Source organism: Polistes canadensis, unplaced genomic scaffold, assembly GCF_001313835.1.
Source record: "Polistes canadensis isolate GaletaPanama2010 unplaced genomic scaffold, ASM131383v1 scaffold_12, whole genome shotgun sequence".
In the NCBI taxonomy this organism is placed as follows: Eukaryota; Metazoa; Arthropoda; class Insecta; order Hymenoptera; family Vespidae; genus Polistes; species Polistes canadensis.
Genome location: NW_014569559.1, coordinates 318,763 through 334,460, shown reverse-complemented (window position 1 = coordinate 334,460; position 15,698 = coordinate 318,763). Strand labels below are relative to the sequence as shown.

At 32.1% G+C, this 15,698-nt stretch overlaps 3 protein-coding genes across 4 annotated transcripts; 1 reads left to right on the top strand and 2 right to left on the bottom strand.

The window, feature by feature from the left end:
- The first annotated feature begins 199 nt into the window (after positions 1–199).
- LOC106793220 (mitochondrial ornithine transporter 1) lies at positions 200–2,507 on the top strand. Of its 2 annotated transcripts, XM_014759986.1 has the most exons (6): positions 200–586; positions 665–785; positions 1,028–1,264; positions 1,336–1,499; positions 1,577–1,849; positions 1,945–2,507. In XM_014759986.1, exons 2-6 carry the CDS (start codon positions 701–703, stop codon positions 2,122–2,124), a joined length of 939 nt encoding a protein of 312 aa, XP_014615472.1. In that variant the 5' UTR covers positions 200–586; positions 665–700; the 3' UTR covers positions 2,125–2,507. The 2 variants fall into 2 exon arrangements, with proteins under 2 accessions (XP_014615472.1, XP_014615471.1); XM_014759985.1 differs by having other exon boundaries at positions 201–785.
- Positions 2,508–2,667: 160 nt separating this feature from the next.
- On the bottom strand, positions 2,668–5,595 carry LOC106793218. Its single transcript, XM_014759982.1, has 7 exons — positions 4,402–5,595; positions 4,150–4,311; positions 3,873–4,028; positions 3,547–3,775; positions 3,362–3,442; positions 2,982–3,278; positions 2,668–2,894 (listed from the first exon to the last, which is right to left on the bottom strand). Exons 1-7 carry the CDS (start codon positions 5,430–5,432, stop codon positions 2,811–2,813), a joined length of 2,040 nt encoding a protein of 679 aa, XP_014615468.1. The 5' UTR covers positions 5,433–5,595; the 3' UTR covers positions 2,668–2,810.
- Positions 5,596–6,023: 428 nt separating this feature from the next.
- On the bottom strand, positions 6,024–12,094 carry LOC106793168. The gene is made up of 4 exons (XM_014759858.1): positions 11,889–12,094; positions 6,748–6,842; positions 6,462–6,654; positions 6,024–6,394 (listed from the first exon to the last, which is right to left on the bottom strand). The coding sequence occupies exons 1-4, from the start codon at positions 11,895–11,897 to the stop codon at positions 6,254–6,256; spliced, it is 438 nt and encodes a 145-aa protein (XP_014615344.1). The 5' UTR covers positions 11,898–12,094; the 3' UTR covers positions 6,024–6,253.
- Between the last annotated feature and the right edge of the window lie 3,604 nt (positions 12,095–15,698).

The window sequence follows — 15,698 nt, the reverse complement described above, 5'->3', positions numbered from 1 at the left end:
AGAACGTCCGAGGAACGATCTTTCGAAAATAATTGCGAGATTAAAAGCGAATTCGTTGTTGTAAGGTCGGTAACTTCCTTCTATATAATTTAAAGGGATTGACATGTGCTGCTACTATCGCGTGTTAGCAAAGTGTCTAGTACCTTCTAGTTATTTATTGCCTCTCAGTTGATACCTCTGCGTTACCATAGTAACCATACGTTGCATCTTTCTGTAACTAAGCAACAATGTCGACATTTTTTATTCAACAATAATGAGTGCACATAGTATTATAAGATTTATCTCATATATGTGTGTATTATTCGTTGTCTCGAAATTGCATTTTTATCATCAAAGATTTAAATTTGTAGAAAACCTCCTTTTATAGCGACGAACGAATGAATTTTTCAAAAGAAAATATTTCATGGATTCTTCATTTCGATTCGACGCAGAATCTTATCGAGATCTTATCTATCGTACATTTAATGTTCCTGATAAGGACAAACAATGTGACTGTATCCAAGTCCTGGATCCATAACTGGATCATACCGTAGCCTGTAGATCTCGTAATGCGCATGCGTCTACTGTCGAAGTCACAGATTGGAAGGTTCATATCAATCAGAGTTTCGAAAGGTGTTTAAGCATGTCTTTATCGTTTTTCTATTTTCATTCTTATCTCTTATAGAACTATCGCGTTCGTTTAATTTAATTATAATAGAAAATGCCACTTGAATCTGTAAAAGATCAACCAAATTATATGAACAATGTAAAGGATGGAGTCATTGACTTTCTCGCTGGTTCACTTGGTAAATATCAAGTTATTAATCTTTTTTATATGTAACATATAATATACATATTTCTTGTAGAAAATGTAAATTTATTATAAAATAATATCTCCTTATCTCGTGACTTGCAATTCTTCAAGTTTGTTTCCAAATAATCATCTTTTCAATATTTCTCCATTGATAAGAGAAAAATGTTAGACGATTGATAAAATGAAAAAATGTTACGATAGTAGTTTTGCAAAAGAAAATTTGTACTTTTACAGGTGGAGTAGCATTAGTATACATTGGTCAACCACTGGATACAGTGAAAGTAAAAATGCAAACATTTCCATCGATTTACAAAGGAATGATTAATTGTTTTGTAAAAACAGTTAAAACAGATGGAATAGTAAGAGGTTTATATGCAGGAACTATGCCTGCTGTTGTAGCTAATGTAGCTGAAAATTCAGTATTATTCACTGCTTATGGTGGATGTCAAAAAGTTGTTTCTAAAATATTAGGTAAATATTTTTCTTAAGATAGTTACATTATTTGTTAGTCAAGCTTTTTTTCTAATTTTATATGTACGAAGGCGTAGACAAAGTTGAGGATCTTAGTTCACTGGGCAATGCGTGTGCTGGATTTTTCGCTGCATTTTTTTCTTCATTAACGTTATGCCCAACAGAACTCATTAAGTGTAAATTACAAGCAATGCGCGAAATGCAATATCAAACGAATATGCCAACCACAATTATGGTAATAAAATACAATAATTAATATACTTTTTAATATACTAAATTATTATCTTTTGGATATTAATAATGATTACATAGAAACGAATAGGACCATGGGAGTTGACAAGAAATATTCTTAGAGAACAAGGTATAAGAGGTCTATTTACGGGTCTAACCTCGACCATAGCCAGAGAAATGCCAGGTTATTTCTTTTTTTTTGGTGGTTATGAAGTTACAAGAGAACTTTTAGCAAAATCGAATCAAAAGAGAGATGACATTGGTTGGCAAAAAACGATGATAGCGGGTGCTGTGGGTGGTACGGTTCTCTGGCTTGTCATTTTTCCAGCAGATGTAGTTAAAAGTAGAATACAAGTCAGTAATATATTTTAACTTATCCAATGATATTTTTTATCTTGTGGTTTAATAACTTTAGTATGTTTATTAATATTTCGTTATAATTTACGAAGGTACAAAATCTAAAAACACCTGCTTTAGTGGTTACAAAAGATATTATAAAAAAGGAAGGAATTGGGGCATTGTATAATGGTTTAACGCCAACTTTAATAAGAACAGTACCAGCAACTGCAACATTATTTATAACTTATGAATATAGTAAAAAGCTAATGCACAGATTTGTTGATAACTAACTTTTTTTAATACAATTCCTAATTGTTGATGTATCTATGTGTTACTAAGTTAAGATATAAAGAAGAACAAATTAATAATAATAATAATATACAAAATGTACTACTTAACTTGACTACCTCAAATATTTTTAATGAATTAAACGAAATGTCTTGGGTAGAAATCGTTTCAATTAAAATAATATATTTTATGAATGGTGGCAATCTTTTTTCATTGCAATGTCTTTTTTAGTCAAATTTGCCTCTTATTATATGGAAACATTTAAGCAAAATTAGTGACAATCGTCTAGTACTATTTACATAGTACTAGATTTCCAAAGTTTTATGATTTACAGAAAATCTACGATGTAGAGTAATAACAAAATAAATAAGTACGAGTGTTACAAAAAATTCGATCGAAAAAAATTTTTGAAAGACCTTGATAATGTAGAAATAAAATATATATCATGGTTTTGATGATGAAATCATATCGCATATGCTTTTAGAGAAAATTAAAGGTGATCATTTCCTCTTTTACTTAAAACAAAGAATGAAATAAGTTTTCTCTTAAGATTTTTACAATTTATTAATATAGAATTTCTTATACATTTAGGAATCGTAGAAACGATTATTTTCAGAAAAGATTACGTTCTTATTCTTGTTTGTGTGTGTATATATATATATATATACGATATAACATTTCTTTTATGCTAAATTGAACTTGTTATAAGATTTTTCAAATAATTCGTTTTCTCTTCTCCATTTTGTAATAGAAACCATTCGTGACTCGTTATCTACAATGTAATACACGAATTTGAATTCATATTAGAATTGATATATCTATGTGAAAAATTGTTTGAAATGTAAAATATTAAACTTACTAAAATAGGCGTATATCCAATTTTTTTCAGTTGCCTTAATTTTGCATTTGTAATGCCTGTTGGTTTATTAGTTTCTTTCAATGTATGCTTATGATGTATTACAACAAATATCAGCCATTTGATGTTTTTTGGAAATGTATCATCTATTCTCTTGATGTTAACTTCAGGTATTTGTGATAAAATTGGTTCTGCTGAGATGAAATTCTGATGTTCATCCATACCAACGACAATATTATTTTTTACAAATTGAGGTAATATTCTACCACTATATAAATCTACATCCTTTACGATGGATTCCTAATATTAACATATTATTATATTACAGTATCATTTATACACAGAGATTAATTTTATAAATTGACATATAAGTATAGTCATACCTTCAGGACAAGCATAATTTCATTAAATATCTTGCGAACCAAGGATGATGAATTCTCCAAGTCCATTATCTTCCAATGTCGCTATTAAAAACACACATTCTCATTTATTTCCTTAATTGTGAATTATTTTCAATAAAAAATTATGCACAGAGTATTATTAAGCTAAGTAGATATTATTTATATACCTTAGTTGAAGTTAGAAGAGTACTCTCCGAAAGAAATGGTCCAGTATATTCAGGTCGATCTACCTTTATACAGTATTCTAATATGGAATATTCCCAGCCAATTAAATAAATATTACCTTTGCACCTTAAGTTAATATAAGATGGATCCAATGCTAATTTTATCAAATGAAGGGGATAAATATTTAAAACGGCCAAATACCGCATTATACTAATAAACATCCATGGATATCTAGGGAAAAGCAATTTTAAATAACATTAAAGTTTTTCAGCATTTATAAAACATATTTTGATAAATAATAAAATTATAGTTTTAAAACGAAACTTACCTAAATATCTCTTTCTTATCGTCGGATAAACGACAAGTTAATTCCTCAATTATTTTATTATATATAGGATTTGTAGTATCAATAGAGAATGTACTTAAGGCAAATGTCAATTTTTCGATGTCTTTCAATCTTGCATTTTTGATTTCATTGTAAAACCTAAATAATTTAATTAAAGTTTTATTATTTTTAATGAATTGATTGATTGATTTATGAAATTTTCCAAAAGAAAAATGTGCTTTACTTTATTTTAATTCATATTGTATACGTTTACAATTACCTTGTTATAATGACATCCATAAAGGGTTTTGAGTACAAATGTGCCTTACCATAAACATGTACTACATGCGCTAGACATTGAAGATCGAGTTTAGGAAGTAATGGAGTAACACTACTCATTAACAATTTTAAGTTTACAATTTCATTATATTTCATGCTAAACCTTAAAGAGAAATATACGATATTATTTTATTATTGTATAATTATTATTTATAGAAACTTAGTCGAAAGCTTAATATTAATATGTTATTACCGTATAAGTTTTAATAAAGCTGCTAAGCTGATATTATCCACAATCTTTATATCATGAGCTAAACGATTTGTGATGGTTTTCAATAACATAGAATCTCTGATTTTTGACTTACTTTTAAAAAATCCCATCGCTACCAGACCTAATTCATTTATAGTAAAATCATCTAAATGTTTTTCTAAAATTGATTCGACTTCGTACATATTTAGTGGACTATTACGTTTAATATTAACAAGAAACATAAGTTGAATAATATTTTTTGTTGTTAGTTTATTTAACTTTGTATTCATTTTTCTCAATAATTTCCATATAAAATTACTATTTATATAGTAAAGACAATAAAATGCGTCAGCTATTAAAAACATTTTATCAATAGGCCACTTTGTATATTCTTTTACACAATAATTATCTAGTGATGTCATTAAATTATTAAATTCTTTTGTTTTTCTCAAATGTTTAGTAAATGGTAATAAATTGATTAATATTTCTTCTAATAAATCAAATGTAAGATTATTAACATTTTCATTTAAAGCATTTAAGATAAGTTTATATTTTGGCAGTTGATCAACATCAAGATCATTTTTCTTTGCAATATAATGTGACAATGTCTTCAAAGCGGAAATCGCTTCCATGATAGTAGCCGTCGACCAATCTTTATTTAATATTTTTTCTGCCTCCTCATCTGTAATAATTACTTCCAATTTTCTTTGCGGTACAATCGTTTTGTTATAATGAAAAGAATTTTGAAAATATTTCCGAGCATATTGATTTTCTGTTAGTAAACTGTTTTCATCTTCATAGTCATCATATAATTCTTCTTCTGTGGATTTTGTTTCTGCATCACTAAATTGATTACTATACGTTCGAATAATAACAAAATAATTAACTTTTTCTTTAGGTCTTAGCAAGTTATCTATTTTGTCCGGTTTATAGTTAACATTGCAAATGTTTTTGGTATCACAAGTTAACCTTAAAAATATATTTCCATGATTTTTGTATCCTGTTCTAATGACCGATTTTATTATATTATTCATATTGAATGATTAGTTCCTTAATTGTGACATAAACGTTATATCAATATTATTGTTATTTATAATAATTAAATAACAGCACATTTGTATATATTATTTCGGAGATTAGCACACGCGGACGCGCATAAGATGGCACAAACCATACAGGGTGTCTCTACAGGTCACTAAACCATTTAAAAATGCATATGGGCCTATATATATTTTTTCTGAATTTTTCTTTGTTTTTTTTTATCAACATTAGAAATGAATATAAAAAAAAGTAAAAATAGACAATTATGCAAATGATATAATGGTAGGATACTTTGTTAATCTTTATTATTTATTATTAGAGGAATAAATCTCCATTGTTTGTACATAAGAATACTCGTACTTTCGACACCCACATATCATACGTAGATGAAAATAGAGACATTTTTTATAGAATATAATAAATATATTTCTTTGATGATTATGACTTTTATTTTCTTGACGATGATAAACGAACATAGATATGATACAAGGTGTGTCGTTATTCTACATTACTTATATAATTTACAAGCTAAAAATGGTTGAAATATAATCGCAAAGCGAATAAGACAAGGCAAAAAGAAATCATTTTTCTTCTTATTCGATGTATTTTTCAAGAAAATCCATACGTTTCTTTTAATTTTCAAATGTTTACATGCACATACACGAGTAAATAAAAGTACATAGATTTGAATATGTAAATAAGTTAAAAAGTCAATGTATGAAATGTGAGCAAGAGAGTAAGGCATTTATAGAAAATTAGAATTTTGTGAAATATTTGAGCGTAACACGTGACATTTATTTCGGCATTTTTCAAATTAATAGTCGTTCGAGTTGGTCAAGTCTGATAGAAAGATCGCGTCGATCAGTGGTATTCTTTGGTTGTTGTACTTCTTTTTTTTCGATTGTCTATCGTAATCCGAATCGTAGATGTCATGGATGGCATTTAGGCTGATCCCCTAAATATAAGATTTATATAAAATATCAAATGTCTAATGTTAAGTTCAATTCAATACTTAAACTTACGCTCTCGAGAAGGCTTTTCCAAAATTTCGATCTTGGATTCGAGACAAAGTGTCGATTAGTTTCGTGCGATTTCATTTCGCCGTTCAAACAATTTCTATCCCTTTTAGATTCATCGCATTCCTTATAAACTCCAATTGCATTCATCCGTTTTGTCAACATCTGACCTCGACATGTAGGGTAAAAGGGAAACTTTCTGCAAAATAACCATTACATTCAAATTATTATTATATATAATCATTTGTTCATTTTATTTAATATTAATAATTACAAACAAGCAAGTACGTACTCGCAATCAACATCGTCGAACATGTCCGACCATGCGTGAGCATAACAAACGAAGAGAGGGATGAAGATGATGCATCGCCGAAGAAAATTTTTAGACTAAAACATTCATTATTAGATGATCAAATTAGACTTATTTATTGACTATTAATGCTAGCAGATTTTTTATTACATTTATCTTATTATATTTTATATTATTTCAACGAACACAAATTAAACATTTTATTGATATAAGGACAACTTTTTCTTTTCAATACTTTTATCTTTTCTAGGACACGCGTCAATTGAATGGAAAGAAATCTCCTTGTTAGTTTCAGTAACAAGTACGACGGGAATTGACGAAAAACAATGTCGTATCTTTCACATAAAAGAAAAAGTATAAAAGGAAGAGAAAATAATTTACTCCTATAAGTGGATATATGTTGTCCAACATTTTTCTTCAAAAAAATAGGATCTCGCAATAGAGGAAGGATAAAGTAAGGGGTTTCTATCGAGCGTGCACCATACATAATTTGTTTCATTTGTTCATAACACACGATAGAGATACTCGGAATAAAATGCGAACGAAAGGATAAAAGAAAACAAGAAACATACCTACGTAGTTCGAAAGATTGTCTTGATTGTTCAAATTATAAGAATAATTTCGATTTTGTTTATTTCGAATACTGATTGGAGGTGATCGATATCCCGATATATTGTACAATGATTCTTTCTTCGTTATTTTACTCGATACTCGATACTCAAAAAGTGGGAGATGGTAACTGAATAACTGTCCAAGGGATTATTGACGCACGGATCACGTAACGTACACCTCATAAAAAAGAGTTTCGTCTGATGCGTTAACTTTCTTTTCGTAAACCCATTTTGCTTTTATCATTATTTATCTTACAATAAGTATGGATATCTATTTTACGAAGTTAGATTTTCAAATATTTCGGTCACAGAGGGAACACTTCAAAGTTACATCGATTTTTTGATATTCGATGAAAGATATTTTTCTTCGATGAATACTGCTAATCGGTTAACAAGTAATAATAAGCGATAAGCAAAGACGATGAGCTCAGCGAATTGTTATCTCCCCGAAGAATTGTTACCTACACAAAAAAAGATGACAAAATATAGCAAAACCGTGAACTAAAACTTACCTCAGCATCGAACTTCTTCCCTTTTCGTTTTACGCTGCGTTTAGTTAATTAGGAATATTTCATCATAACCACACACACACGTAAATATATTTGATCCATAACGTTAGAAGAGAAAGAGAGAGAGAGAGAGAGAGAGAGAGAGAGAGAGAGAGAGAGAGAGAGANAAGAGAGAGAGAGAGAGAGAGAGAGAGAGAGAGAGAGAGAGAGAGAGAGAGAGAGAGAGAGAGAGAGAGAGAGAGAGAGATTTATAAGTTATTAAGGCAATCGCCTAAATTGTAAGGTCTCATTTCGTTGTATCAATAAACTTGTTCATTTTTACGAAATTAATCAGTCTTATTTGAATAGTGATTTAATCCTATCTCAAATATGATATAATGTAAGTTCATTTAGACACCATTTTTAAGGGGTTTTAACGCGGGTCGTTAGTTTGCCTCGATCGTGGGTTCTCACGTCTATTGAAAATGTATCAAAGGACCTACACACGCGCACATGTCAGAGAGAGAGAGAGAGAGAGAGAGAGAGAGAGAGAGAGAGAGAGAGTAGGTGTTTACGTGATGTCGCAGCTGACTGAATTTAGTTAATTAGCGGCAATCGAAATTGCGGAAATTATACAAATGGATTGGTGGTGTGGCTCGAAAAAAGCCGCTGGTAGCCGCAACAATTGCACTGTCTCCTTTTCATACAAGGATGAATTTCAACGATTTGCACAATTACTTGCGGACGATCATCGATGTGAACGTTTACTAAAAAGAAAATTAATGGTTATTTGCATTAATGTACTGAAATATATCGGAGCGAATTTTCGCGTTAATTCGATAAAAAGAATGCCAAAGTTTTTCCAAATTCATCGTAAATGGAGAGAAAATCGATAGGTCGTTCATGGAACTAACAATAAAAAGAAATAATAAGGGAACGATTGAAACAATTCAATCGTTTGTTCTATTGAAATGCATCAAAGCGAATGCACATTGTTTATAGATACGAATTTATATACGTATCAGCATTTCGGTCATTAGCATTCACACTAGGGACAATGTGCTTGATGAAAATGACGTACTAATCTTCACAACATTTACGAATGTGTACCAAACACTACGCGTTCTTTCTTAGTTAACAATCAAAAACTATCTATATCAGTGCTGTTAAACTAATTGTAAGCGTTAATTAACAATAAGAGAAGTTGGACAGTGTTGTTATAAACAAATGCATACATCGATCATTTGTTGATTCTTTACGAAGCATTGAAGAGATTTGATCTTACGATAATTCGGCTCACTGCGAAGATTAAATGATACAAGTCGGTTTCAACGCGTGCCTCTTCGAATCACCGTTTTCTATTAATTTGTTATCAAATGAATATATTTAAACAATTTTTAAGTCGTGATCTACATTTTTGAAGCATCTCTTGACCATTGGTGTAATATTAGCGTTGAGATAATCAGTCATGATCATTAGCAAGTTTTTCTTTCTCTCTTTCTCTGTATGTGGATTTTTACGCTAAGCAATGCATGTAAGGCGTCAGAATGACGATTTATGAACCAATTATGCGACCACGTACAAGCCCCGTATAAAGTAACACCATGGGGTCACGTTATTAGCAAGATTAATCAATAAGCCTTTGAGCACGAAACGCGTCGATTCGCGATACATGAGGAGAGTTTCGTTGATCGCTCGAAACGTTTCGATATATAGATAACACCTTATTAGTTTGATTTGTCACACGTTTGACATTATATCGATTTTATATTTCATTAATTAATCGGCCATTTGCATATCGCGGAAACGAAACAGCAAATCGAGAATGAAACTCTAGCAATAGGTACTGCGATGTAAACTTTGATATCAATTTACAAAACCACGATCAATTCTTAGCTGAAACTTTTAGACAACGTTTTGTGGAGGAAGATGGTAAACTATGTTCATAAAATGAAACCCGTTCAAGTAGATTATAGAATAGTTTTCGGAATCAATAGTTAACGAACGTAAGAACGTGTGACGCGACAGAAAAAGATATCAAATGGGTCCTTAGATGAGAGATGATCGATAGAAGATCGGTGGAAGACTAGAAAAGAGAATAAAAGGAAAAATGTAATTCGAGTTTTCGCAAAAACGCTTCATCCTCGCTGACTCGTTGAAATCCGGTTAAAACTCGTGGGATCAAAATCTAGAACGTTCACTTTTCCATCATTTCCGTGATTTTCGTAATACCGATTTTCCCTTGAGTCAAACAAAAGATTGAAGATTGATTTTGATTTGACAATCAAAAACTATTGTCATGATTGACGAAACCTACACGAGTATTCTTATTCCGCAAAAGAAAGTTCTGACAAGATTTGACCGACCCTCTTGGATTGATAACGAATTAATGATCTAACAATAAGATGATGCATCGATTTTATCCGATATTCTTCGAAAGTACAAAAGAAGATGAGAGAGATGACAATAAGAATGGAAATAAAGATAGCTTCTCTATCGCGGATGTAGGACGTAGTGGCGACTCTCTGTCTCGTGGCATATAAAAAGATTCCTCCTTCTTTTAGCTCCATTGCGTCCCTCCGTCGCCATCGAATACTTTTCTTTGCTTTAACGTAACCAAAGAAGACGCTTTTGTCTCTATTCTATGAAGATCGATCAACGAGATCGTGGATTGCGATTTTCGATTCTTTTTCGATTCATTTTCGATTCTTTTTCGATTCTTTTTTTCACCTTTCGAGTTTAACTTTGTTTTCGTTTAATCCTGTAAATATCCTAATTCATTAGCTTGATCCACGAGAGGTTTTTTAAATCACGAATCCTTCTTACCAAATTGATTTCCTTTTTTTATTTCGTCGTTTACTCTTTCTTATACTTTTATCGTTCACAAGTTTTCTCTTCGGCCGATCATATTACACAGCATAATTCCAAGCAAATTAGCGTTCAATTTTGATACGAGTTAAAAGAGGATAGAATATTTATAAGGATAGAATATTAACGTTTTTATGATTTTCTAACAAAATCGATGAAAACTCGCTAAAAGTGAAATTAATCTTTAGAGTAATGAAAAACTCTTTAGTTTCTATAGATTTTTTGAAGAGAAAAGTTTATTTGGCAATCGCACGAGTAGACGCAGCGTCTCGTATTCAGCTATGTATCTACTTCAGTAATGGATGCTCGGTAAGCACAAATAATATAAAGGATTATTATCTATCGAAAGTTCGTTAAAAGCGCAAAGTTGTTTATTCGAACATATAAGTACCCAAGTTGAATAGAATTTATTCGCGAATATTCGCGTATATCTAGTGTTTCCAACTCTCGAATAAAACTCTACAAACAATGATTTAACGAAGAAATATTATTATTTGCCACGCAGATGCTTTTTATTCGTTACAATAGGATTCGTTATCAATCGATTCGATCCTCAAACGAGGAGACGAAAGAGCTAAAGTTTTGTTTAGTTCATTTTCCGAAGTGAATTTTAAAAGTGCATCCAACGTAGGTAGCGCACGATTGCGAGTCGATCGTTCGTATTTCCGATTGCTTTTTCGAAATAGAAAACGAAGGGTTTGAAGGGAATGCGACCTAACGTAATTTTCTGCCTGAGGCATAACAATATATAAACTAATAATCGTTGAAAAAGTTGGTCTCTCGTTTCAAGAGGTATTGAGAAGTTAGAGAATTTGCTTAGAAATAATGCAACTTGTACATGATTCAAGATTTACATTTTTTCTTCAGATTTGAATTCAAAAGGTTACTATCCCGATGCAATGATCAATATTACAACTCGAAAGAAATAATTGCAAGTAGCTGTTTGAAAAAAAAACTCTACACTTGTTCTCGTGCGTGACACTATTGAATAAAAAACGAATATATATATATATATTATGAAGGATATTTCAAAGTAATTTTATTAAAAGTAAAACACAGAACGCACTTTAATAATGAAATAATAGATAGAAAAGTGGAATAAGAGGAAAATAAAAAAGAAAAGAAATAAATAGGTAAATAGGATTGTCATCCTCACCGTCGACATTTTAGCGTTGGAAATCTTCAAGCAAATCTTCTCTTTTGAAATGAGAAAAATCTCTGGTAAGAAGAAGCAACCACCACGAGGTTGTCACGAGGCACGAGTTCCTATCGAGGGTGGCGGGTTGTAGTTCACTGAGTAAAATAAGGAGGGGGTTGTTGGTAGCGCGGAGTTTGGTGGTTAGAGAACGAGTGATTGGTCGAGCTTGCGCGGGCTACATTTATACCAAGCGCGAGCTCTCACCCCCTTCTTCATTCTTCTTCCGTACCATCAAGAGATTTCTCCTAGAATCCTGGATGCTGCACCACTATCACACCACCACCACCGCCACCCCAACCACCCTCGTCCTCGTCATCGTCATCCCCGCGTTTCTCCTTTTCTCTTAGGGGCGTACGCTATTCTTATTACGTCATCGAGCTTAGTCTCCACCCAGGAATGCCCGATGATATTACGGAAAATTCGACGAAACCACCAACGATGCCAGAGCAGGGTGGCAGGGGAAGAAAGAGAAAGGAGAAAAAATATAACTGGCAGGCTCCGCGTCTCGGCGCCGAGCATCGACGTTTCTTAAACGCGCTCATGAATGAACTTTCATGAATGACATCAGGGTATTTGTGGCTCCGGTTGTAGGGGACCGTCTACGACAATGAGAATATCAATGGCAGAAACTCAGATGCGAATCAACGAATCGCGCGAAATCAAATTGACTTGTATTCCTCTTGCAAAATATTTCTGCCCACGACCGAAAAGTCAAACTTCGAGACGCATACATAATATTTAATATTATATCCCTTCGCTACATCTTTTCGGAAAAGAATTTAATTCATTATTAACAATGTGCTCGCAAAAGCGTATATTTTTTCATTGGAGATTTTTATTTGTTTTCCATTTAAACAAAGATGAGGATGAAATCTCGGAGTTCTAGTTACGATTACGTACGTTCGATGAATTTACGTAGGAAGGCGCATTTGAAATCAAGGAAAAGAAAAAGAAAGAAATCAAGAGTCTGGAACTGGTGCCCTCCGAAGATCTTAATCTCAAAACGAACTGCGCATTTTGTATTTATAGTTACATATATATCTATATGTATTTAATATACCAGCGCACATCGGAAGAAGATACACAATGGTAACTTTTATGTCTACAACGAAGGTTTCTTCGAATATTTTCATTTTCCTCTCACATCGCGTAAAGCACACGGAATAGACAATACTTGCGTCTAAAGCAATGGATACTTTAATACAATTCGTCATTTTTCCAAGAGTCCTAATAAATAAAAGTATTTACTTACGTAGAAGAAAAAAGAAAGAAACGTCGGATATTATATATAATATAAAAGCACTAAAAAACCATAACTTGCTTGGAAAAAAGAAATGAAAGTGAAAGCATGTGTTTTTTTGAAGAAAAAAGTAGGAGGAATCTACTCTCTCGTAAGAAAAAAAGAAGATGGAAAATTCTAGCGCTATTAGAAAAGCCAAATACCACCTTGGTTTTGCATTGGAGAGTTATTATTTTGAGAAACAATTATCTCGCCGCAATGACGTGGAATATGCTCATTAAAAGCAACAAGCAAGACTTGACAAATATTCGTTCGACGACACGAATTTCTTTTGTTCGGCTTTCGTATCTTCCCTTTACATTGAACAGTTTATTGTACATTGCCGCAATTTATGTCGAAAATAACTTTTCGAAATCTTACAAACTGAAAAATATTTCTTGATCATATTTTCCATTTATATTAGCATACATTATATATATTTTTTGCGAAGATCTAACGAGTTGCCTGCCGGACGACCTAGGAAATTATATTTTTTAATATAAGCGGTGAATAATTAATTCAGCGTCCCGGATGGATTGAAAGAGACGGAAAAGAAAGATGAAAAAGACAAAAGGGAAATATGTGTAGGTGCCGAGGTGGTTTTAAGGAGAAATGGGAGACAGACCTAGCGGCGCCTTCGCACCAGAAGGACCTGCGTAATTCAGTATTTATCGCCGCTTCTCTTATATATCCTATTTTCACTATATCGAGAACTAACAATAAGACAAAGATACGTAAGAGAAGTAAAACAAATTTTTGAGCCCTTCCTGATGAATTTCAAAAAGATTTCTTTTATCGCGCTCGGCCCGCGGAAAAATTCTTTATCGAGGAACAACAAATACATCGATTAGAACGAAATATAAAGATTCAAGCGAAAGAAAGTCAATCGTTACTATTAATTCTCGATTTGTGTCAAACTAATTACTAACGCTTCGTAAGTGTAATACAGGATCATTTAATTGACTTCATTTATGTAACGAGAGAGAGAAATCTATATAGGTAGGAGACCTCTGCAGTACACAGATTGCAGATTATGGCAACGGTAGTGCAAAATTGAAAGACGTAATTTTCGCGTCTGCTTCTCTGAAAGTTTCGTTATTCTTTGCTATAATTGCGATAATTGAATTCACAACATTTAAAATATCAATTAATTGCGTAATTACACGTGCCGATCTTTATATCCGAATATCTGTTGCTCTTCATTTAATATTTATGCGGTATCGGAGATAAATCAAAGAAATGTATCAAACGATTCGTACATCGATAAACATTGAAATTTTTCTTTCATAAAAGTTCACTTTTAGTACGTTTATGAGTGTTTGGGATATATAGGACAGGTTGTAGGATGTGCGTAGGTTGCTGGCGCCTGCAATAAGCTAAGCAGATATACATTCGTGTTCTAATTATCTGCATTCGAGCTCAACAATTTTAGATTCTCTGATATTGTTTCGATCGGAAGAGTAAAAACATTACATTTTACAAGTTTTACAATCTTATGTCAAATGTATTATCTTGGCGTCGCATCAACAATCTCGATCATTCTCAACGATAGTTGGAGGTTTCATAATTGCAGAAAAACATCGTATCGTTTTGCTCATAACATTATGTTAACTACTTGACTCGATAATACTCCTTACCTTACCATTTGTGCGATGACTGTGACTATTAGTGATCTTCTTAGCGGCAACACTACCATATGATTTACAGTAATTAAGTTAATGGGAAGAAAATTCAATAATCCTTATTCATATGGTCTATTGGTTCCGAGTCAGTAATTAAACGAAACCTTTCCTTTTTTTTACTCTATATATTTCTTTTAGGCTTATATCAACGTGAATTCTTTTTTTTTTCTAAAAGAAATCAAGCTTTGACTTTACGTGTAAAGTTTACGAAAAAAAGTTCAGGGTAAAACAAACCGTTCTTCAGTACCTTAATCGACGACAATGGGTCCACATATTCTATCTAGTATTCTTATCATCTTTCTACCATCCCTCTCGAAGATACCGAAAGCCTTCCAAATTTTTGTAAAACTTCTTAACTCTCTTAAACGAATTCCTTCCGATTCGTTTCGCGCGTACGGACCCCACCTCGTCTCCTTTCTAACAACTTTTTCATTAAATTCGACATTGATGCGATTACGAAATAAGAGAGGATCTTTCAAATCTTTTCTATTATCAGAAAATCTGATTCTGATCCATTGTTTCGCGTATACGTACTTCTTCTACATCGTTTAGTTTTATCAAACGTTTATGGCAATCTAAAGCGTTAATATCTCATTTGAGAAATGACCATAAAAAGTAACTATAAATGAAACAGGATAGTCGTCGAATGTCCACACCATTATCGTTCTCCTTTACGCTACGTTCATCAATTATGATCATCGTTTACAATCTCAAACGTCTTGTCCTCATTTTCGTGGATGAAACGTAAAAGATCTTATTTCGCGCATACATGCTTATATTATATATTTATGCATTTACTATTTATAT

Excerpts from the sequence above, each read along its gene's own strand:
- LOC106793168 (XM_014759858.1), bottom strand. Across the intron at positions 6,655-6,747 it reads TTCGACGATGTTGATTGCGA|AAAGTTTCCCTTTTACCCTA; the intron begins GTACGTACTTGC and ends GTTATTTTGCAG. Across the intron at positions 6,395-6,461 it reads GGAAAAGCCTTCTCGAGAGC|GGGATCAGCCTAAATGCCAT; the intron begins GTAAGTTTAAGT and ends TCTTATATTTAG.
- LOC106793218 (XM_014759982.1), bottom strand. The coding sequence starts at position 5,432 with ATGAATAATATAATAAAATCGGTCATTAGAACAGGATACAAAAATCAT. Across the intron at positions 3,776-3,872 it reads GATAAGAAAGAGATATTTAG|ATATCCATGGATGTTTATTA; the intron begins GTAAGTTTCGTT and ends GCTTTTCCCTAG. Across the intron at positions 3,443-3,546 it reads CTCTTCTAACTTCAACTAAG|CGACATTGGAAGATAATGGA; the intron begins GTATATAAATAA and ends TGTTTTTAATAG.
- LOC106793220 (XM_014759986.1), top strand. The coding sequence starts at position 701 with ATGCCACTTGAATCTGTAAAAGATCAACCAAATTATATGAACAATGTA. Across the intron at positions 786-1,027 it reads CTTTCTCGCTGGTTCACTTG|GTGGAGTAGCATTAGTATAC; the intron begins GTAAATATCAAG and ends GTACTTTTACAG. Across the intron at positions 1,265-1,335 it reads AGTTGTTTCTAAAATATTAG|GCGTAGACAAAGTTGAGGAT; the intron begins GTAAATATTTTT and ends ATATGTACGAAG.